The 23,695-nt window shown below is 45.0% G+C and overlaps 1 protein-coding gene across 3 annotated transcripts in view; it reads right to left on the bottom strand.

The window, feature by feature from the left end:
- The window catches only part of LOC119955646 (tau-tubulin kinase 2-like), a 355,242-nt gene that overhangs the window by 157,440 nt on the left and 174,107 nt on the right, over window positions 1–23,695 (bottom strand). For all 3 annotated transcript variants that reach the window (XM_038782088.1, XM_038782072.1, XM_038782081.1), the window contains exons 5-6: window positions 17,036–17,176; window positions 9,751–9,855 (exon numbers count right to left, since the gene is read on the bottom strand). In XM_038782088.1, the coding sequence (XP_038638016.1) occupies window positions 9,751–9,855; window positions 17,036–17,176 (246 nt within the window). The remainder of the gene's footprint in view (window positions 1–9,750; window positions 9,856–17,035; window positions 17,177–23,695) is intronic.

The raw sequence follows: 23,695 nt of genomic DNA on the forward strand, positions 1-23,695 counted from the left end.
TCAGTGCTGCGAAGCTCACTTTCATGACCTGCAGCATTTTGTCCAGCACTGTCTGGATCGTCCTTTCCGTGGTCCGTTCATCGACCATCTTTCCTCCCACTTGAGCTTCCACACCACCTTTGTCCAGCCCCTTCTTCGCCTGTTTTCGCTCCCTTCTGCTCCTTAAGTCCAGACAACTCTGTATGGATTCAGATCTAGAGTGCTATTGTTTTTCACTCCAGCGCTCAAAAGTTCAAAAAAAGTCAGGAAAAAAGGTCTTAAAGTCAGACTGGAGCGAGAGCCACCAAATGTGCGACTTACTCCCTCATAGCCGCCACCGGGAGTGCCACCAGCTATGTTTTTACGACGATGGTTTGATGGTCACCAATACTGAGACTGGCTTTCAATTCCACATTTTATTTGCACCCACGCCCCCAGAACATTGACTTGGATTACTGGTTTACTAGTTCAACGACATTCCCACAACACCACCATCTCCACCAAATGTACTGGGAGAGCCGTAAAATATAAAGGAGATTACAGAGACAGGAAGGGAAACAATGCCATGAAGGGATTTAAAGAGAAGTATGAGAATTTTGAAACTGGAGGCACCATGAGATAGGGAATCAACAAACACAAGCAGGACATTTGTGATACAGGAGTAGGATCTGGTGCCGGATAAGAGTGTGACAACAACATTTTGGTTGAGCTGAAATTGAGAGCGGCTGGAAAATGGGAAGGTCCTCCAAAGAGAGAGCACTGAATTAGGTGACAAATATATGGATGAGAGCTTCAGTTAGGCTGGGACAGGGGTAATTTTACTTAGATGGAGGTAGGTTGTCCTTATAACCCTGGATTCCCTTACTGATCAAGAATCTATCTATCTCAGCTTTAAATATACACAAGCATTCTGCCCCCACAGCCCTTTTAGCAAGGAGTTCCCAAAGACTCTCAACCCCTAGAGATGAAATTCCTCCACATCTCAGTCTTAAATTGACATCCCCTTATTCTGAGACAATGCCCTCAAGTCCTGGACTCTCCGAGGAGGGGATACATCCTTTTAGCATTTACACCCCTTATGAATCCTATATGTTTCAATGGGATCACCTCTCATTCTTCTCAATTCCAATGAATTCCAACCTGCTTAACCTTTGCTGATAAGACAATCCTTCCATACAGGGGCTCATCCTAGTGAACCTTCTCTGAACAGCCTCCAATAAAAAATGGGCATAATTCAGTGGCCTAGTCATGCCTGACATGGTGTCACGATGAGGCTGCTGAATCTCATAAGAGGCCTCCATCAGGAATCACAATGGTCAAAAGATTTGCCACCGTGATCTGGATCTCGCTCTCGCTGGGGGAGGTCCAGGTGTGCATATTTAATTGAGCCACAGAAAACAGCAACCACTCATGAAAGAGGTCTGTGCCTTCAGGAGATCAAAGGAAAGTACCTAAGGGGTAGGGGTGAGGAGGGTAGGAAAGAAGCAAACAAATCCTATTTGTTAAGCGTGAGTCAATGTTAAATCACAAAACCTGCCCTTTCTAGAACGTGGAGAAAAGAATGAAGAATGTTTGGTACAAACTAAATAAGTTTCTGGAATTTATCTTCCAATGAAAAAGCAGCTTTTCCAAGCACAATGAAAATAGTCAACAGTCAGCATTTAAGTATTGAATATCACTAGATGCATATGTGGATTAATATTTAATGCAGACCTATTTTGCAGTAACAGTATTCCACAATCAATATTTTTACTTTTTTATTTAAAAAAAATACTTGTTGCAGAAAAGGAGAAGCAATTATGAGAAATCAAAATACTTTTGCTCAACCTTATGTTTAAATTTCCAAGCAAATAAAATATATGCAAGCTTGCCAAGCACAGCTTTCTACTAAAACTCATGCGACTGGTTTCCGTTTCAACAGAAAATCTCCATTAACTCCAAGTGCCTTTGCTTTAATAACGAGACAAAGAAAATAGTCACTCATGCGGCGTGGTGGCTCAGTGTTTAGTACTGCTGCCTCACAACGCTGAGGACCCGGGCTCAATTCTGAACTTAGAACATAAGAACATAAGAACTAGGAGCAGGAGTAGGCCATCTGGCCCCTCGAGCCTGCTCCGCCATTCAATTAGATCATGGCTGATCTTTTGTGGACTCAGCTCCACTTTCCGGCCCGAACACCATAACCCTTAATCCCTTTATTCTTCAAAAAACTATCTATCTTTATCTTAAAAACATGTAATGAAAGAGCCTCAACTGCTTCACTGGGCAAGGAATTCCATAGATTCACAACCCTTTGGGTGAAGAAGTTACTCCTAAACTCAGTCCTAAATCTACTTCCCCTTATTTTGAGGCTATGTCCCCTAGTTCTGCTGTCGCCCGCCAGTGGAAACAACCTGCCCGCATCTATCCTATCTATTCCCTTCATAATTTTAAATGTTTCTATAAGATCCCCCCTCATCCTTCTAAATTCCAACGAGTACAGTCCCAGTCTACTCAACCTCTCCTCATAATCCAATCCCTTCTTGAATGAGTGTGGAGTTTGCACATTCTCCCCGTGTCTGCTTTCCCTGGGTTCTCCAGTTTCCTCCCACAGTCCAAAGATGTGCACGCTATGTGGATTGGCCATGATAAATTGCCCCTAAGCGTTCAAAGATTGGATGGGGTTACGGGGATAAGGCGAGAGATTGGGCCGAAGTAGGGTGCTCTTTCCGGGGGGGGGGGGGGGGGGGGTCGGTGCAGACTTGATCAGCCAACTAGCCTCGCACTGTAGGGATTCTATGATTCTATGTCACAGCAGCTACTAAACAATGCATGCAAATGCACATAAAAGATAAAATAATGAGCTAATGGTTTTCTTTGACCATTATTGTAATGAAAGGATATTATATATGGGAGCAAACTGGCTTAATATATTGCCATTATTAGAGTTCCATATGCCTCTACCATCACCACTATTTCTTATTTTCATGGTTGATATAAAGGAGGGCTTAAAGGGAATTATCCTTCATTTGTGAATGTCACAAACACATGCATAAAGTTAACAATGCAAATCAAACAGGATGGTTTGGGAAGGAGAGGCGGTGTTGCGGCAACATTGACACAGAATACACTCGGGGGGGGCGCAAACGACTTCAATCTCCATCACCAACAGGATCTCAGTAGTATCACCAGACCAAGCTGTAGAATTGTACACAACAATCTGAAACCTCATGGACTAGCAAATCCCCCATTCTGGCATTACCACCAAGCTAGGGAATCAATCCTGGTTCAGTAAAGAGTGCAGGAGCATCACCAGGCAGAGGTATAAATGAGGTGTAAACCTGGTGAAGCAACAAGAGAGGACTACTTGCAAGCCAAGCAGCAAGTAATAGACAGAGCTAAGCAATTCCACAACCTATTGACTAGATCTGAACTCTGCATTCCTGCTACATCCAGCCATGAATGGTAGTGGACAATTAAACAACTCACTGGAGGAGGCGGCTTGACAAATATCCCCACCCTCAACAATAATGGAGGAGCCCAGCACAAGTGCAAGACAAGACAGAAATTTCCACAACAATCTTCAGCCAGAAGCACCAGGTGAATGATCCATCACGACCTTCTCCAGAGCTGCCCAACATCACAGATGTCAGTCTTCATCTAATTCGGCTCCCTCCACATGATATCAAGAAAGCTGAAGAAACTGGATACTGCTATGGTCTTGACAATATTCCGCCAATAGAACCGAAGACTTGTGCTCCAGAACTTGCCTTGTCCCTAGCCAAGCTGTTCCAGTACAGCTACAACATAGGAATCTGACAGGCAATGTAGGAAATTGCACAAGAACCAGACAAATCCAACCGGGCCAATTACAGCATGCCCCCAAATCAGTCTACTCTCGATCATCAGTAAAGTGGGAGAAGGGTCATTAAAAGTGCTATCAAGTAGCAATTACTCACCATTAACCTGTACACTGAAGCTCAGTTTGGTTCCATCAAGGTAACTCAGCTCCTGACCTCATTACAGCCTTGGTTGAAACATGGATAAAAGAGCTGAATGCCAGAGGTAAGGTGAGAGTGACTGCCCTTTACAAGGCAGCATTTGACCGAGTATGGCATCAAGGTGCCGTAGCAGGGTAGCATGGTGGCGCAGTGGTTAGCACTGCTGCTTCATGGCGGCAAGGTCCCAGGTTCGATCCCGGCTCTGGGTCACTGTCCGTGTGGAGTTTGCACATTCTCTCCGTGTTTACGTCGGTTTCACCCCCACAGCCCAAAGATGTGCAGGGTAGGTGGATTGGCCATGCAAATTGCCCCTTAATTGGAAAAATAAATTGGTATTCTAATTTTTTTTTTTAAATCAAGGTGCCCTCGCAAAACTGGGGTCAATGGCAATCTAGAGGGAGACCCACCACTGGCTAGGGTTGTACTTGGCACAAAGGAAGATGGTTGTGGTGGTTAAAGGTCAATCAACTCAGTTCCAGGACATCACTGCAAGAGTTCCCCAGGGTGGTGTCCCAGGTCCAACCATCTTCAGCTGCTTCATCAATGACCTGCCATCCATCAAAAGGTCAGAAGTGAGGATGTTCGGCAATGACTGCACAATGTTCCACATCATTCGCAACTCCTCAAATACTGAAGCAGTCCATGTCCGAATGCTACAGGTTTGGACTGTGTTACGACACTCTGGACTAATGCACGGTCAATTCTAGCCCCACTTGCCCACAACACAGTCACAACACAAGTGAATGAACCAATAATTCGTAGAAAAATACCCAAAGTCTATGGTCCTTGGCTACCCAACAGTTACAGTTACAGCCACCAGGTTTGTAAATGTAGACACTATTACTGTTTATTTATAACAAAACTATAATGAAATATGCAGCAAATACAACGGGTTAACAAATGACTAATAACTAATTCCCACTTCAACTAGCATCCCACTGTCTACACACAAACACAAGACAAACATGGGAAGAAAGGGGGTAAAGAAATCATAAGAAAAAGTGGGGGGCACAGAGCCTTTGTTTCAGATGGTGGTTTCCAGCACTTTACTCCTCTTCAAACCTGGTTTTCAGTTCGTGGTTTCATTGTATGTTCACTCAGGGTTCGTGGTTTTATTGAAGGTTCACTCAGGTCTCTGCAGTTTCAGAAATACAGTACACAGGCCCTTCTGGAACGAGATAGCAGGTTCTGGCCTTTGGTTTGCAGCCTGTAATGGTTTTCCTGTATGTAGATTCATTCAGGTTTTCATCCAATTCAGAAATACAGCACTTGTACTTTTCTGGAGAGAGATATGGAGGAGAGCGAGAGCGTCTCCCTGTGCCTTCAGGGACCAAAGTGAAACTCCTTGGGACTCTGAAAATAATTCCAGAGGGATAGGATCCAATCACCATCTATTACCGAGCAGAGTAGAGCCTTTTGGAACAATTTATTGGCTACCAGTCAATCAAACCGAGTCCCACCCACCTCTCTCTCTCTGGTGCTGCCAAGTCTGCAGCTCTTCAAACCAGCAAAAACTAACAGACTTCTCTCCTGTAACTTCTGAATTTGGCTGTGTTATAACCTGCCTGCTTACCACTGGCTGGGGACTAATGGCAATCCCACAATCCTGTGAGAGTATGAGCTTCCCCAATGAGAGGGGCGGAGAAATCATTAGCAGATTCCCTGCATAAATAAAGCTGGCCAGTTTGGAACCGGCTAGAGGAGAGTGAGCAGCAAAGGAGTTGTTGCTGCTGTATATATAAGTTATTGTAAATAAATGTTAGTTCTGTCTATCCTTCAACTCGTGCTGGATTCTTCGTGGCCCTCACAAAAGGCTGCTTGCCTTAAAGAAACATGTCCATTAATCCTGTTTAACTTAAACATGTCCATTAATCCTGTTTAATTTAAACATGTCCATTAATAATCCATGCATCAAAAAGAACAAATAAATGAAGTGGGAAATAATGAAATAAACAGAAAGGACCCTTACAATTGACAAGTGGAAAGTACCATTCATGCCCACAAATTCAAGGTAATGACCATCTTCAACAAGAGACAACCATCATCCCATGACATTTAGTGGCACAGTGATTAGTGCTGCTGCTGCTCAGTGCCAGGGACCTGGGTTCAATTCCTGTCTTGGGTGACTGTCTCTGTGGAGTTTGAACATTCTCCCAGTGTCTGTGTGGGTTTCCTCCCACAGTCCAAAGATGTGCAAATTAGGTAGATTGGCCATGCTAAATTACAGAATCATAAAATTTACAGTGCAGGAGGCACAGTGCAGTGCAGCCCATCGATTCTGCACTGGCCCTTGGAAAGAGCACCCTACCCAAGCCCATATCTCCACCCTATCCCTCTAACCCCACCTAATGTTTTCTGGGTAAGGCCACTAAGGGCAATTTAGCTTGGCCAATCCAACTAAGCTGCACATCTCTGGATTGTGGGAGGAAACTGGAGAAAACCCAGGTAGACATGGGGAGAACGTGCAGATTCCGCACAGCCAGTGACCCAAGCTGGAATCAAACCTGAGACTCTGGAGCTGTGAAGCAACAGTGCTAACCACTGTGCTACCGTACTGCCCCTTAGTGTGCAACGGTTAGGTGGGGCTATGGGGATAGGGTAAGGGAGTGGACGCAGGTGGGCTGCTCTTTCGGATCAGTGCATACTCAATGGGCCGAATGGCTTCCTTCTGCACTGTAGGGATTGTATGAGAACTTCCCTGAATACCCCCCATTATTGACATCCTGGAAGTTAGCGTTGACTAGAAACTGAACTGGACTAACCACAAAAATGTGGATACAAATGCAGGTCAGAAGTTAGGAATCGTGCGGCGAGGAACTCATCTCCTGACCCCCCAAAGCTTGCCCACCATCTACAAGGCACAAGTCAGGAGTGTCATGTAATATTTTCCATTTGTCTGCATAAATGCAGCTCCAACAACACTCAAGAAGCTTGACACAATCCAGGACAAAGCAGCCGGCTTCACTGGTGTCCCTCCCTCAAACATTAAATCCCTCCACCCCGCAGAAACCCTACAGTGCAGAAGGAGGCTATTCGGCCCATCGAGTCTGCACCAACCCTCTGAAAGAACACTCTACCTATGCCCAATCCCCCTCCTAGCCCCATAACGCCCCACACTAATCATGGTCAATCCACCTACTCTGCACATCTTTGGACTGTGGGAGAAAACCGGAGCACCCGGCAGAAACCCACATGGACACGGGAGAAGGTGCAAACTCCACACAGTCACCCAAGGCCAGAATTGATCCGGGTTCCTGGTGCTGTGATGCAGCAGTGCTAACCACTATGCCACTATTGCAGGAACTCACCAAGGCTCCTTAAGCAACACCTTACAAACCCATGACCGCTACTCTCTCGAAGGATGAGGGCAGCTGATACCTGGGAACACAGCCACCAAGAGGTTCCCCTCCAAGTCACTTACCATCCTGACGCAGAAATATATCGCCATTCCCTCACTGTCTGTGGGTCAAAATCCTGAATCTCTCTCCCTAACAGCACTGTGGATGTAGAACATAGAACATACAGTGCAGAAGGAGGCCATTCGGCCCATCAAATCTGCACCGACCCACTTAAGCTCTCCCTTTCACCCTATCCCTGTAATCCAATAACCCCTCCAAACCTTTTTGGACACTAAGGGAAATTTAGAATGGCCAATCTACCTAACCTGCACATCTTTGGACTGTGGGAGGAAACCCCCGCAGACATGGGGAGAACGTGCAGACAGTGACCCAGCGGGGAATCGAATCTGGGACCCTGCCGCTGTGAAGTCACAGTGCTACCGTGCTGCCCTTCATGTACCTACATGTAAGGAGGTGCAACAATTCAAGAAGGCAGCTCACAACCACCTTCTGAAGGGCAATTGCAGATGGGCAAAAATGCTGGCCTAGCTAGCAACACCCACACCCCATAAACTTTTGAATACAATGTTTAGTTTTGTTCCGCCATACGCTAAAGATGTCAAGGTTCTGAAAATGAATAACTGAGAATGATCAATCCTGAGTCCTTATTAATCTGGATAGATATATAAATCTACATTGAGGGTTATTTATTTTGGAGAAATACACCGTTGAAAGGTTCTGATTGAGATTTTTCACACAGGTGAGGGATTGTTCAGGTAGGTTATTTGAGATTGATAGTGATGATTGGATTAGTGCAGCTGAAGAACCCACAGACAAAAAAAATCAAGTTAAAGCCAGGGAGCATTTCACAGAATAGGTCTGCGAAAGGGCTGATCGCCGCTCCGATGATCCTTTTGCTCTCTGAGCCACTGCTCTTCGAAACAACCTGCCTAAACACACCCATGGAGTCACTACTGTCATTTAAAGGAACTGTGGCACATTCTTGAATGAAGAGGACATTTAAAGTTAAAACTAAATCATTAGCTGGGATGCTGTTGTGTTACAGTCTTCCAGAGCGTGCTTCCATATGGAGCCAAAGAAGAATTTTCTTGAATTCACTACAGTTTATTTAGCTCTCTAGTAAATAACATGGTTAGTGGGGAGCAGAATGGTGCATGCGGTTGCAGTATTGTTTGGATGGAACAAATCTGCTGGTGCATTACCACCCCTTCATAGTTATAATGGCACATCAGAGCCATGCCACCTCTCTGTATAACAATCCAATCAGTTTAATTCCCCCACTTTATTCTATATCCCTGCAAGCTTTGTTCCCTCAATTGCCCAACTTTTGTTGAGTTTCTTCTGAATCTTGCATCGTCTCTACTTACACGACCCCTGTAGACAGCGAGCTATAGTTATAGATCATTGTCACTCTTTATGTAAAACGTTTCCCCTCCCATTCCCACTGTAGCCCAAAACCCTAACTCAGTATTCCCTGGATCATGTTCCATCTGTTAATGGGAATAGCTTAGCTTTGTTTACCTTATCTAAATCTGTCACAACCTTGCATACCTCTTATCAACAAATCTCCTCTCAATCACCTTTGCTCCAAGGAGCACAATTCCAACTCTCAAACCTAAATCTTTCAAGGATCCAGAACTGGATACAATAGTCTAGTGGCCCAACACGAGCTTTATGAAAGGTTTTGTGTAACTGCCCCATTTTTGTATTCAAACCTCAATGAAGCCTGAGATCTTATACAATTTACTAACTACTCTTATGTCCTGTCACTTGAAAAGCTTCATGCACATAAACCCTCATTTTTGCACATCCTTTAGAACCGGCTATTCAGTCTATGTTACCCCTCCATAATCCTTGTGAAAATACATCACCTCACACTTCTCTGTATTAAATGCCATCTGTCATTGTCTGTCCATTCTGCTCGTTTGTGTCGTGTTGCAGTCAATTACTGTCTTCTTCACAATTTGCCACAGCTCTTTGTCTGCTTGTGAGTATTTAAATCATTAAAAGAAATATCCGGACACAATTCAGTGCAAAAGTGATAACTTCTAAAACATGCCACCACTGGATGCAAAATATAGCATAAAACCCTTCTACTCAGCCTGAACAATGCTAGGTTCTTCACCCTTTCCAAAACAACTTAACCTGAAACGTAGTCAAACCAAATCCACCATTTCCCACATTGACCATCCTGTCAACTTCTTTGACTATCAATTCGTGGTAACAAATTGTGGCCAGTTCAATATTGTGGTCCTGCCTCCTTCAGAGTGGCTGTGGAGAAAGTTTCATCCTGCTTCACAATTACAAATTAAAACGGGCAACCTTTAGTCCAGGTCTTAAAAAGATGAACTAGCATGGCTAGAATTGATTACATTAGTTAATGTTTGCAATATGATGGTGTTTAAAATTTAAAACATGGAAAAAATACTTACAGGTCTAACGTCACCACAGGAATTTGTGAATTGCCGTGCCAAACCAAAGTCCAGCATAAAACACTTTCTACAGGTGCTAGGAAAGCGGCCCATTGCAAAGTTTGACTGAAAATAGAAAATAACATATTCCTTGTTTTACTGAACATATTATCAGAGACCATTCTAGTGAGCAGCCTCATAATTAGAAAAATACTTTCATTTCTGCAGTGCGTTGCATGACCCAGAATGTTCAAGTTTTACAGTCAATGAGGTTCTTCCAAAGTGCAGTAACTGTCAAATGTTGGAAATTAGTGCAAAACAAGCTCCTCCCACAAACAGCAACAAGATGCATCACTGAAAAAACTATATGAGTATTACCAGTTAACAAATACATTTTCTACATAATGTTCCCAATGAATAGCAGGGAGTGAATTGATCAGCCAGAATCTGATTGACGTAATACTGTTTGATGTGGCACTCCTCATGCAAAAACATTTCCAGACATAAAAGCAGGAAAATAAGAAAATTGTGCAGGAAGAGGGATGCAGTAAAAGGCAGTCTAACGGGGCTTTTCTTTTTAGTGTTAATGGCCATCAGAACCATAAAACTACAACACATGGGTCTCGTGCAGTCTGTAACCCTAAAGATGCTGGATCTGCAGATACAGAAGGGCTGGAAGATTCAGTAAGGCACGCCACCCTGGTCACCGGTATTAGCAAAGCAGAAAGTTTACTTTGGAGGTAATTGTTTGAAATATGTTTTTATTAGTTTTTTGCATTTAACTTGTAACAACATTGCTTAATAAAGATTTAAATAAAAAAGAAAAGAGAACAAAAAATCCAAAGGCGTCAACACAGTATAAAACAAAACGAAATCGGGGAAACAAAGTGATCCGGTATAAATACACAAGAAACCTATATACAGATTTGGAGCCCCTCCTCCCTGATTGGTTGCTGGTCATGAACAGGTCTCAAACAGGTTGGTAAATTGTTTCCATGTATTGAGGAAGCCCTCCTCCGATCCTCTGATGTTGTATTTTATCTTTTCCAATTTGAGGAATTTACCAAGTCGGACAGCCAGTCTGCGGCCTTGGGTGACACAGCTAATCTCCAGCCAAGCAGGAGTCTCCAGTGGACGATCCAGGAGGAAAAGGCTAGGGCATCTGCCCCATCTCCGTAAAGAGTTCTGGCTGTTCTGATACTCCGAAGACCACCATTAGTGGGCATGGCTCCACCCTCACCCGCACAGCCATGGACATGGACTCGAAAAAGGTGGTCCAGTACCCGACAACTCTGGGACATGACCAGAACATGTAGGCGTAGTTGGCCAATCCTCCCTGGCACCGTTCACATTTGTCCTCCTCCAGAAAGAACCCGCTCATGCGTGTTCTGGTCAGGTATGCCCTGTGCACACCCTTCAGCTGTATTAGGCTCAGCCCCATGCATGAGGAGGTGAAGTTCACCCTATGCAGTGCTTGCTCCAGAGACCTCCACCTATTTCCAAGCTTAGTACTTTTCATAATTTTGTACCTCTCACTTTTCCAGTGTGTCATCCAGTGATGACCGCATCTCCTCCAGTAGTTGACGGCACAGTTACCATCCTTAATTCACCCGTTAGTAGATTTCTGTCCAGTAGGGAGTGTCCTGGTAGTTGGGGAACATTGCTGTCTCCTTGCCGAGGAAGTTCATTGGTTGCATATATCACAACTCGCTTGCTTTTGGGAGCCATAGCTTATCCACCAATTGCCCCAGGGTCGCTGGTTTAGCTCACTGGGCTAAAGCGCTGGCTTTTAAAGCAGACCAAGCAGGCCAGCAGCATGGTTCGATTACCGTACCAGCCTCCCCGGACAGGCGGCGGAATATGGCGACTAGGGGCTTTTCACAGTAACTTCATTTAAGCCTACTCGTGACAATAAGTGATTTTCATTTCATTTTTATCTATGTATAGATCCCCTAGCGTCAGTGTCATCATGTCTACAGATTTTAAAGGAGGTGCCTAATGTTCCCAGGGTGAATTTATGGTTTTTGCAGATGGGGTACAAGGCGGCATTGCTACCAGTCCATAGTAGTGCCTGAGTTGGTTCCACGACCACTGGGAGGGGCACCCCTGTAGAGAGCTCTCCTTCATTCTACCCATTCCATTCCCAGCTCCTTGACCCAAACCCGTATTCTCTCTGCGGTGACTGCCCAGTGGTAGCATTGGAATGACAGAAGGACTCCGGGTAACATACAGTAACAAGGGATATTATTACAACATGTCGGAAGAAGCAGACAAATTCATTCGGATAACCTGGCTGGAAAGTCAGCAACAATGGACACACATGAACCACCAATAACATTCTTTTTTAAATTATTCTGTCCGAATGAACACCTGAATGTCCTAGGGCGAAGGATAGGAGGAAACGCTCCGGGGCGAGCCATCAAACCGGTGAACCTGCGAGTACATGGAAGTACGAGGAGAGGGAGGCCACAGCGCAGCTCTTGAAAGGGTGGGGGGGCTGGCAGAAGGCGTTTGGGGGGGGGGGGGGGGGGGGTGGGATAACAGAAAAGGGGGGGGGGGGGGAGGAGAGATGGGTTAGCAAGAGCGATGGGGGTTGAAGAAGGAGGGGGATCAGGGTGCAAGTGGGGTGGGGTGGGGGGTGTAGATTGCTGGTTACAACAGGTCGTACTGTGGAGCTTTGCAATGATCACCCATGGTGGTTCTCCTGTTTTGGGCCTTTGTCAGAGTGACTGTGAGCCCTGTCCACCTCTCAGCCGACAAACATCCCCAGCATTTGTGCTACGTGTTCCATTGGTAGCCCAACAATCCTGAGGTCCTGGCGGCGAGACCCATTTTCCTGGTTCTCCATCTTCCCTTTGAGCACTCCCTGGGCCACCACCAACCTTGTCACTTCTGTCTCAAGATTCTTCACTCTGATCGGTGGCTGCTTTTTCTAGTTCCCGCTGGGTTTCCAATGCTGCTTCGTCCTTCCCACCGCCTCTTTGAAGGACGCCAGAGTGATAACTATGGCCACCTGCACGGTCACCATGAAGGCCTCCTTAACAGAGTCCCTAAACTTTATGAGCTCTTGTATTAGTTGCTCCATCCACTGTGGGTGAAGCGGCATTCATGTTAGTGAAATTGTTCGTTCCACCATGTCCCGCTCTGCTTCACTCATCGTGCCCGCAGCTTAGGTCTTCCTCTCCTGACTTTGGCTGCTTTTACTATCTTTTCAGCTTCTTTGTTGACTTGAGAGCATTCCTCGGGTGGTTGATCGTTTTACGGTGAGGGTGGAGGGAGTTAGAACATAGAACATAGAACAGTACAGAACAGGCCCTTCGGCCCTCAATGTTGTGCCGAGCCATGATCACCCTACTCAAACCCACGTATTCACCCTATACCCGTAACCCAACAACCCCCCCCTTAACCTTACTTTTATTAGGACACTACGGGCAATTTAGCATGGCCAATCCACCTAACCCGCACATCTTTGGACTGTGGGAGGAAACCGGAGCACCCGGAGGAAACCCACGCACACAGGGGGAGGACGTGCAGACTCCACACAGACAGTGACCCAGCCGGGAATCGAACCTGGGACCCTGGAGCTGTGAAGCATTTATGCTAACCACCATGCTACCCTGCTGCCCCTGACTTAATGGCCGAAATCCAGGTTAAAAGGACCCCAGGTTAAAAGGATCTCACTATTGGAGATAGTGACCACAATTGTGACTTTCACTTTAGTATTGAGAGGGATAGGTGCATGCAACAGGGCAAGGTTTACAATTGGGGGTAGGGTAAATACAATGCTGTCAGACAAAAACTGAAGTGCATAAGTTGGGAACATAGGCTGTCAGAGAAGGACACAATTGAAATGTGGAACTTGTTCAAGGAACAAATACTACGTGTCCTTGATATGCATGTCCCTGTCAGGCAGGGAAGAGATGGTTGAGCAAACAAAGTTCAGACAGGGCGCTGGAGGGATACAAGATAGCCAGGAGGGAACTGAAGAAAGGGATTAGGAGAGCTAAGAGAGGGCATGAAAAATCTTTGGCGGGTAGGATCAAGGAAAACCCCCAAGGCCTTTTGCACATGTAAGAAATATGAGAATGACTAGAGGGTGGGTCCGATCAAGGACAGTAGCTGGAGATTGTGTATCGAGTCTGCAGAGGTAGGAGAGGTCTTGAACGAGTATTTTTCTTCAGTATTTATGAATAAGAGGGGCCATATTGTTGGAGAGGACAGTGTGAAACAGACTGGTAAGCTCGAGGAGATACTTGTTAGGAAGGAAGATGTGTTGGGCATTCTGAAAAACATGATGATAGACAAGTCTCCTGGCCTGACAGGATATAGCCAAAGATTCTATGGGAAGCAAGAGATTAAATTGTAGAGCCGTTGGCAATGATCTTTTCGTCCTCACTGTCAACAGGGGTGGTACCAGGGGATTGGAGAGTGGCGAATGTCGCGCCCCTGTTCAAAAAATGGAATAGGGATAACCCTGGGAATTACAGGTCAGTTAGTCTTACTTCAGTGGTATGCAAAGTAATGGAAAGGGTACTGAGGGATCGGATTTCTGATCATCTGGAAAGGCACTGCTTGATTAGGAATAGTCAGATTTGTGAGGCATAGGTCTTGCCTCACAAGTCTTATTGAATTCTTTGAGGTGACGACCAAGCACGTGGATGATGATAAAGCAGTGGACGTAGTGTACATGGATTTAGTAAGGCATTTGATAAGGTTCCCCATGGTAGGCTTTTGCAGAAAGTAAGGAGGCATGAGATAGTGGGAAATTTGGCCAGTTGGATAACGAACTGACTAACCGACAGAAGACAGAGAGTGGTGGTGGATGGCAAATATTCAGCCTGGAGCTCAGTTTCCAGTGGCGTACTGCAGGGATCAGTTCTCAGTTCTCTGCTGTTTGTGATTTTCATTAATGACATGGATGAGGGAGTTGAATGGGTGGGTCAGTAAATTTGCAGACGATACGAAGATTGGTGGAGTTGTGGATAGTGAGGAGGGCTGTTGTCGGCTGCAAAGAGACATAGATCGGATGCAGAGCTGGGCTGAGAAGTGGCAGATGGAGTTTAACCTTGAAATGTGTGAGGTTGTCCATTTTGGAAGGACAAATATGAATGCGGAATACAGAGTTAACGGTAGGATTCTTGGCAATGTGGAGGAGCAGAGAGATCTTGGGGTCTATGCTCATAGATCTTTGAAAGTTGCCACGCAAGTGGATAGAGCTGTGAAGAAGGCCTATGGTGTGCCAGCGTTCATTAGCAGAGGGATTGAATTTAAGAGCCGTGAGGTGATGATGCAGCTGTACAAAATCTTGGTAAAACCACATTTGGAGTACTGTGTGCAGTTCTGGTCGCCTCATTTTTGGAAGGATGTAGAAACTTTGGAAAAGGTGCAAAGGAGATTTACCAGGATGTTGCCTGGAATGGAGAGTAGGTCTTACGAGGAAAGGTTGAGGGTGCAAGGCGTTTCCTCATTAGAACGGAGAAGGATGAGGGGCGACTTGATAGAGATTTATAAGATGATCAGGGGAATAGATAGAGTAGACAGTCTTTTCCCCTGGTGGAATAAACCATTACAAGGGGATATAAATTTAAGGTGAATGGTGGAATATATGGGGGGGGGGATGTCAGAGATAGGTTCTTTCCCCAGAGAGTAGAGGGGGCATGGAATGCACTGCCTTTGGAAGTAGTTGAGTTGGCAACATTAGGGACCTTCAAGCGGCTATTGGATAGATACATGGATTACGGTAGAATGATGGGGTCTAGATTAATTTGTTCTTAATCTAGGACAAAGGTTTGGCGCAACATCATGGACCGAAGAGCCTGTTCTGTGCTGTATTTTTCTATGTTCTATGTTGAAGTTTCTAGAGAAGAGCCACCTTTCGTGTGACTCTTCAGTAAATCACCCCCACCGGAAATGGAGGTAATTATTACCAACATCACAGGACTGATAAATTGGGGACTAGCAGCCTAAGGCCTTCACTCGCCTCAATGGCAAAAGAAAAAGGTGTGGAGTTTCTTAAAAAGTCAATGAATGCACAAAAAACATTTTTAATGAGTAAAGAATTCCAGAAGGCAGGGGTGCAAGTGACTGAATGGTTTGGCTCATTGGATGTTGATCAATCAAAAGTTTTCATCATGGTTTATGGTCTAATGGGCCAAGAGGCCTCCTTCTGCACTGTAACAATTATGTGATTCTATGATATATCTGACAGCTTGATAAAACTGAAATTATAAATTTTGCAACCTTGGGAAAAGGTTGTGTTTCCAAAGATTGCCCCAGTTGACCGAGTAAAGTTACAGGTGAAATAGTAAATAGAAGCCTCTTTTAGCTGGACGCAAAAGATCCCATGGTACTATTTAAACAGTTGCCTCTAGTTAATATTCATTCTTCAACCAACATCACTGTTGGGGCAGCAGGGTAGCATGGTGGTTAGCATAAATGCTTCACAGCTCCAGGGTCCCAGGTTCGATTCCCGGCTGGGTCACTGTCTGTGTGGAGTCTGCACGTCCTCCCCCTGTGTGCGTGGGTTTCCTCCGGGTGCTCCGGTTTCCTCCCACAGTCCAAAGATGTGCGGGTTAGGTGGATTGGCCATGCTAAATTGCCCGTAGTGTCCTAATAAAAGTAAGGTAATGGGGGGGGTTGTTGGGTTACGGGTATAGGGTGGATACGTGGGTTTGAGTAGGGTGATCATGGCTCAGCACAACATTGAGGGCCGAAGGGCCTGTTCTGTGCTGTACTGTTCTATGTTCTATGAAAAAAAGCAGGTTATCAGGTCATCATCACCTTGCTGTTTGTGGGATTTGGCCTTTGGTTAACTATACATCTAAGATACGTGAACGGCTGCAAAGGGCTTTAGAACTTAGTGAAAAGTCTTTTTGGAGTGAAAGCATCCCAATAATACTTTTCATAATTTTGTACCAGTTTGCTAAAAGTTAAAGAAATTAGGCAGTCCAAATTAGTATTTGATTCTCTAACTGCATGGTTTGTTAAATTCATTCTTTTAGCGGACATGGTTATCGCTGGCTCGGCGAGTATTTATTGCCCATGAAATTGAAATGGAAAAAGTCAGGAAACTGCAAGAGCGACTCAGACTCAAAACATTAATTTGGTTTCTTTCTCCCCAGATGCTGCCAGACCTGCTGAGTTTTCCCAGCATTTTCTGTTTTTATTTCAGATTTTCAGCATCCGCAGTATTTTACTTTTATTGCCCATGAGGCGGTGGCGCATAGCTTGAAGGGGCTGACGTGGACAAACTTAAAACACATTAAGAAAAGCAGCCGTAACTGTCCGAAATAAATGAATCACTTACAGGTTTGATGTCCCTGTGAAGGAAGCCCACAGTGTGAATACTTTCTATTGCTTCAAGAATCTGTTTCCCCAGTCGCAGAGTAGTGCTGATGCTAAAGGTGCCTCTAGACTGGCTGCGACGTAGATCAGCAAGATTTCGACCCTGAGCAGAGAGAAGAGAAACGGTCTTAGTTCTAAAAGAATGATATATTTCTCCTGTTAATCCACTTGTGATGTGGACTCTATATATAGATGGTTGTGGAAATTTCCCAGCAAAAAAGTTACTTGCTGCATGGCAATAAAAAAACAATGAAATTCAAGTAGGTTAATATCTGCAAATCATCTATTGCCATCTCAGTTGGCCCTTCTTCTCTTAATCTCCAGGCCTGATGCATTTCCCCTTCTCTCGGAATTATCCCACAATATCGATTTCGCACTTAGCTTTCTCAGTTAAAAAAAGACTAGATTTTCCAGTCACGGTGGGGGAGGGGACAGAAGTCAAGATATTTCATTTTAGTTGCCGTTTTATTATATTTTGCTCACAACATCCTCTGCAAAAGGTTAGCATGCAACATTAGCACCTTCATAAATTGAAAGCTCATACCTGTTCCATTAAAACTATTCTACAATCTATTATTCAATAGGAGTATCTTTGTTAGGGCATGTGCAAAGATGATAATGCTGGAAAATGTTTTTATGGAGGTTAATATTTCCACCCCAAGCTTTTGCAAGGTTAAGCAATCTCAGCTGCGGAGGCAGTAGTGTGCCTCCCATTAGCCTTTGTGCACCTCAGTTAGGAAGGAAACAATTACTGTCCAGTGACCCATGCTGGAAGTCAGATCAGGACAAAATCAGTGCAATTTCCTTTGGACATACAGAGGTATCAGCTGGTTCATCGAGCCAGTCCCAATAAATTATGCTGCAACTTCCAACCTTGAGGGGCAGCTAGGGTCTCACTGCAGAGCATCAAGGGAGATGAGTGTTTCCTGGATCATACATTCCAGGAAGTGAGACAGGTGATACAGGCACTCAGCACTGGAGACTGTTGGAAGTGATGATACTGTTGGGGGAGGAATTGGCAAATATGTAACCGTAATCCCTCGAGGATAATCTCCGGTTATTCCTAATGCTACGTGCTAGCCAGAGTAGAAATAGGGAGGTAGGGAGCTTTAGCGTGTTGCTTGAAGCATCTCGCAGGATGGAGGGCTTCATATTTTTGGGCACTGAGACCAGTTCCGGGACAATAGAAGGTATCTATTGCACTTCAACAGCACTGGGATCAATGTTCTCGTGGAGAGGTTAGTGTGGTTGGGAAGGAGTTAAGCTTACTTGGCAGAGGATGGGCACGAGCATCTCGCAGTAGAAAAGAAAAAAAGGGTGCATCAAGTGTTATACAGTACTAGAGAAGGAAGTAGTATCATATTACTTAGCAGCAGACTAAGAAGAACTACGAGAAATGTATGTGTAAACACACAAAGTATGGTGAATAAGGTTGATGAATAAAGAACAAAGAGGAGTACAGCACAGGAACAGGCCCTTCGGCCCTCCTAGCCTGTGCTGACCATGCTGCCCGTCTAACCTAAAACCTTCAACACTTCTGGGATCTGCTTCCCTCTATTCTAATCCTATTCATGTATTTTTCAAGACGCCCCTTAAAAGTCACTATCGTACCTGCTTCCACCACCTCCTCCAGCTGCGGGTTTAGGCACCCACTACCCTCAGTGTAAAAATAATTCCCTCGCACACCTCCTCTAAACTTTGCTCCTCGCATTTTAAACCTATATCCCCTAGTAATTGACTCTACCACCCTTGGAAAATGCTTCGGACTATCCACTCTGTCCATGCCCTTCAATTTTGTAGACTTCTATCAGGTCGCCTCTCAACCTCCGTCCTTCCAGTGAAAGCAAATAGAATTTATCCAACCTCTCCTCATAGCTAATGCCCTCCATACCTGGGAAACCTCTTCTGTACCCTCTCCAAAGCCTCCAGTAGTGTGGCGACCAGAATTGAACACTATATTCCAAGTGTGACCTAACTAAGGTTCTATATAGCTGCACATGACATGCCAATTTTTATACTCAATGCCCCAGCCGATGAAGGCAAGCATGCCGTATGCCTTCTTGACTACCTTCTCCACCTGTGTTGCCACTTTCAGTGACCTGTGGACCTGTACAATCAGAACCCTCTACCTGTTAATACTCTTTAGGGTTCTACCATTTACTCTATATTTCCCACTGTATGAGACCTTCCAAAATGCATTATCTCACATTTGTCCAGATTAACCTCCATCTGCCATCTCTCCGCCCAAAGCCTACTCGTGACAATAAGCGATTTTCATTTCATTTTCCTGATGTCCTCATCACTATCTGTAATTGCAACCTTTTTTAAAAAAAATAATATTTTATTAAGGTCCCCCCCCCCCCCCCCCCCCCCCCGGAATACTGCATCTGCTGACATTTTAATTTTCCCCGAGAAAGTCGACAAGCGGCTGCCACCTTCGGGAGAACCCGAATATTGACCCTCTTAACGCAAATGTTATTTTCTCAAGACTGAGAAACCCAGCCATGTCACTAACCCAGGTCTCTGCACTCAGGGGCTTCGAGTCCCTCCACATTAATAAGATTCATCTCTGGGCTACCAGGGAGGCAAAGGCCAGGACGCAGCCTCTAATCCTAGCCACTGTCATGAGTGCCCGGTGGATTACCTTAAATTGTATCAGGCTAAGCCTGGCACGTGATGAGGATGTATTAACCCTGCTAAGGGCATCCACCCAAAGACCCAACTCTATCTCTCCTCCTAGCTCGTCCTTCCACCTGCACGTAAGCTCCTCCACCGGAGTTTCTTCCTCCTCCAAAAGCTCCTGGTAAATATCCGATACCTTCCCCTCTCCCACCCAGGTACTGGAAACTACTCTATCCTGTATCCCCCGTGGCGGCAGCAGCGGAAAGGCTGGCACCTGTTTTCTCAGGAGGTCGCACACCTGCAAATACCTAAAACCATTCCCTGCTGGCAATTTAAATTTATCGTCCAAAGCTTTCAAGCTGGGAAAGCTCCCACCTATAAGTAGATCCCCCATCCTCCTAATTCCTGCCTCTGCCAACTCCGGAACCCGCCATCTAGCCTACCCGGTACAAACCTGTGGTTGTTATAAATTGGGGTCCAAATCAATGCTCCCTCCACTCTCTGATATCTCCTCCATTGTACCCAGATCCTCAGAACCGCCACTACCACTGGACTCGTGGAGTATCGGGCTTTGGTAAAAATGGGACCCGGAAAAAAAGTTTGAAAAACACCAATCCACTGCCTTACCTTTATCAATCATCTTCATCACTTCCTCGAAAACCCCGATCAAGTTAGTGAGGCACAACCTCCCCTTCCAAAACTATGCTGCCTATTGCCAATACGTCCATTTGCTTCCAAATGGGAGTAAACCCGGTCTCCGAGAATCCTCTTCAATATTTTCCCTACCACTAACTTGCTACTCTTCTTAAACAAAGGAACAACATTAGCTATTCTCCAGTCCTCTGGGACCTCATCAGTAGCCAGTGAGGATACAAAGATTTTGGTCAATGCCCCAGCAACATCCTCCCTTGCCTCCCTCATTATTCTGAGGTGCATCCCATCAGACACTGGGGACCTATCTACTGTAAAGTGAGTTAAAAGCACTAATAGTGTGGGAATATAATATCGTGGCAGTAATGGGCATGTGCCTTAAAACGATGTGGGCTGGGCACTTAATATGCAAAGATATAAAATACTCACAAAAGATGAAGAAAAAAAGGGAAGTAGGGATGCAGCATTAAAAATTCTAATCAATTCTCAGCCCAACTAGAAAGAGGCATTGCTGGATATTGTGCTGGGAAACTAGATGGGCCAAATGGACTAAGTGCCTGCAGGGAAAAATTTGGATAAGAGTAGTCATCATGTCAAAAGGTTTAGATCAGTAATAAAGACAAACAACGGTTCTGCGATTCTGTAAACTGAGAGGGGGTGAATTTCAATTCGATGAGAAGGGATCTTAACCAAGGTAAAATGGAACAATGGGTGATCTTCTGAAGACAGAGATGCTTGAGATACAGTTGGTGCACCCCAAAAAGGGCAAAAAGTAAGAGAGCAAAAAACTCTTTGCCTTACTCGTTAAATCTTTTACAGATATGGGGGAAGCGCCAGAGGATTTGTTCATTCATTGGTGTCATCTTGGCTGACAAGGGAGACAGAAATTATGATGAAGTAAACAAAGCAGGGTCTATGATGCATGTCAGGTGAAGTCATCGAATCATAGAGAATGCCCATGGAGCACAATGAGGCCATTTGGTGCATTGAATCTGCACCGGCCCTCCAAAAGAGCACCCTACTCAGGCTCACTCCTCCACCCTATCCCCATAACCCTGTAACCCCACTTAACCTGCCCAACTTTGGAAAGGGGCAATGTAGCTTGGCCAATCCACCAAATCTGCACATCTTTGGACTTCAAGAAAGAACCAGGTCAAATACAATAGTGCGAGGGGGAGGTGAAGAGAAAAAAAGGATTGGCAAAGAAAGAGTCTATGAAGTCAGAGAGCCTTACTCTTTAAATCTTTTACAGATATGGGGAAAGTGCCAGAGGATTTGTTCATTCATTGGTGTCATCTTCTGGCGACTGCAATGGATCTCCATCTCTCATCTTTCCTGTACTGCTCTTTCTGTTCCCTATAGGTCAACTGTACCCAATCCATTATATCAATCATCCATTTTCTCCACAGTTTCCCTCTCTTATGCTTTCTGTTGATCTTTCCATTCAACAATTACCTGTTTACCGCCTGCTCTAATGATAGGACCACGTCTCTGAGGCACGACAAAATGTAGAACCTCAACATTGTTTTCCTAAGATTTGGATTCAGTTTCTTTGATATCGTCGAGTCCTTCAGCCCATTGCACCTGCACCAGTCAAAAAAACCCACCGAAGTATTCGAATCCCATTTCCCACCACTTGGCACATAGCCTTGTATGCCTTGGCATCGCAAGTGCACATCTAAATACTTCTTGAATGTTATGAGGGTCTCTGCCTCCACCACCCTTTTTGGCAGTGAGTTCCAGACTCCCACCACCCTCTGGGTGAAAAGGGTTTTTCTCATATCCCCTCTAAATTTCATGCCCCTTATCTTAATCTATGCCCACTGGTCATTGATACCTACACCAAAGGGAAATGTTTCTTCCTGTCTACTCTATCCATGCCCCTCATAATCTTACACATCTTAATCATGGCCCCCCACAGTCTCCCTTGCTCCAAGGATAACAACCCTCGTCTATCCAATCTCTCTTCATAAACTCTCCAGTCAGGCAACATCCTTGTAAAACTCCTCTGTATCCTTTCCAGGTATATCACATCCCTTCCATGTGTTGCCTGCAACATTAAGTCTATATTGCCTCGCCCTATCCCTTCTGCCAAAGTGTATCACCTCACACATCTCTATATTATATTCCACCTGCCACCTGTCTGTCCATTCTGCAAACCTATCTGTATCTTAATCGCACAATTCTCAATAGTGCACAGGAAAAAGGAACCTGGGGTGCTTCAATCTTTGAAGGTGACAGGGCATATTGCGAGAGTGGTTAGCAAAGCATATGAAACCTTAGGCTTCATAAATAGAGGCATTCAGTACAAAAGCAGGGAAGTTATGCTGAACCTAGTTTTGTCAGTGTAGAGTCAATGGGGTGAAGGATGTCTTCTGTACTGTATAACTCTATTGCATCCAGTTCTGGTCACCACACCTTATGTAGGGTGTAATTTACTATGAAGACTGTGAGGATGGAGAGTTTTATTTACAAGGTTAGGTTGGAATGGCTGGGGTTTAGAGAAGGAAGACAAGGAAAGGGTTTCCCATTTGCTGATAATACAAGGACTGGACACACAGGTTTAAGATTTTGAGCAACAAGTGCAGAGTTAATGTGAGGAATAACCTTTTTTTTGCACCGCAAATGATAATGACCTGCAACGTGCTGCCCAGGAGGGTGGTGGCAGCAGAAACAATCAATGATTTCAAATTGAATGGAAACTTGAAGGAACTAAACTTGCAGAGCTATGTAGATCAAACAGAGGAGTTGGACTGACTGGATTGCTCTGCAGGTGCCGGCATGGATCCAATGAGCTGAGTGGTTTCTATCTGTGCCACACATGACCCTGTGACCCTTAAATTCTCTCACCTATCAGTAGCCAAGCAATGTGCTGGGAAATGCAAAATTAAACCTTTCAGCATGTGAAGCTCCCCACAGGAAACATGAACTCGGTAAAGCATTCTCAAGAATGACAGTTGGAAGTAATGCATAGCACGTATTTTTTTATCCAACGACTATTGACTACTCATCAGGCAGTAAAGAACACGGTAATATCAGGTGTCCCCAAGTCAGAGACCACGTGAGGGAACTGGAGCTGGATGAACTTCAGATCATCCGGGAGGCAGATGGAGTTGTGGAGGCCAAATCACTGAGTATCTTTAAGACAGAGATAGATGTGTTCTTGATTAATAAGGGGTTCAGGGGTTATGGGGAGAAGGCAGGAGAATGGGGATGAGAAAATATCAGCCATGATTGAATGGCGGTGCAGACTCGATGGGCCAAGTGGCCTAATTCTGCTCCTATGTCTTATGGTCTTTACAGAGAGTGGAGGATGCGTGGAATGCACTGCCAGCAGAGGTGGTGGAGT

The sequence above is a fragment of the Scyliorhinus canicula genome, chromosome 2 (assembly GCF_902713615.1).
Source record: "Scyliorhinus canicula chromosome 2, sScyCan1.1, whole genome shotgun sequence".
Classification (NCBI taxonomy): Eukaryota; Metazoa; Chordata; class Chondrichthyes; order Carcharhiniformes; family Scyliorhinidae; genus Scyliorhinus; species Scyliorhinus canicula.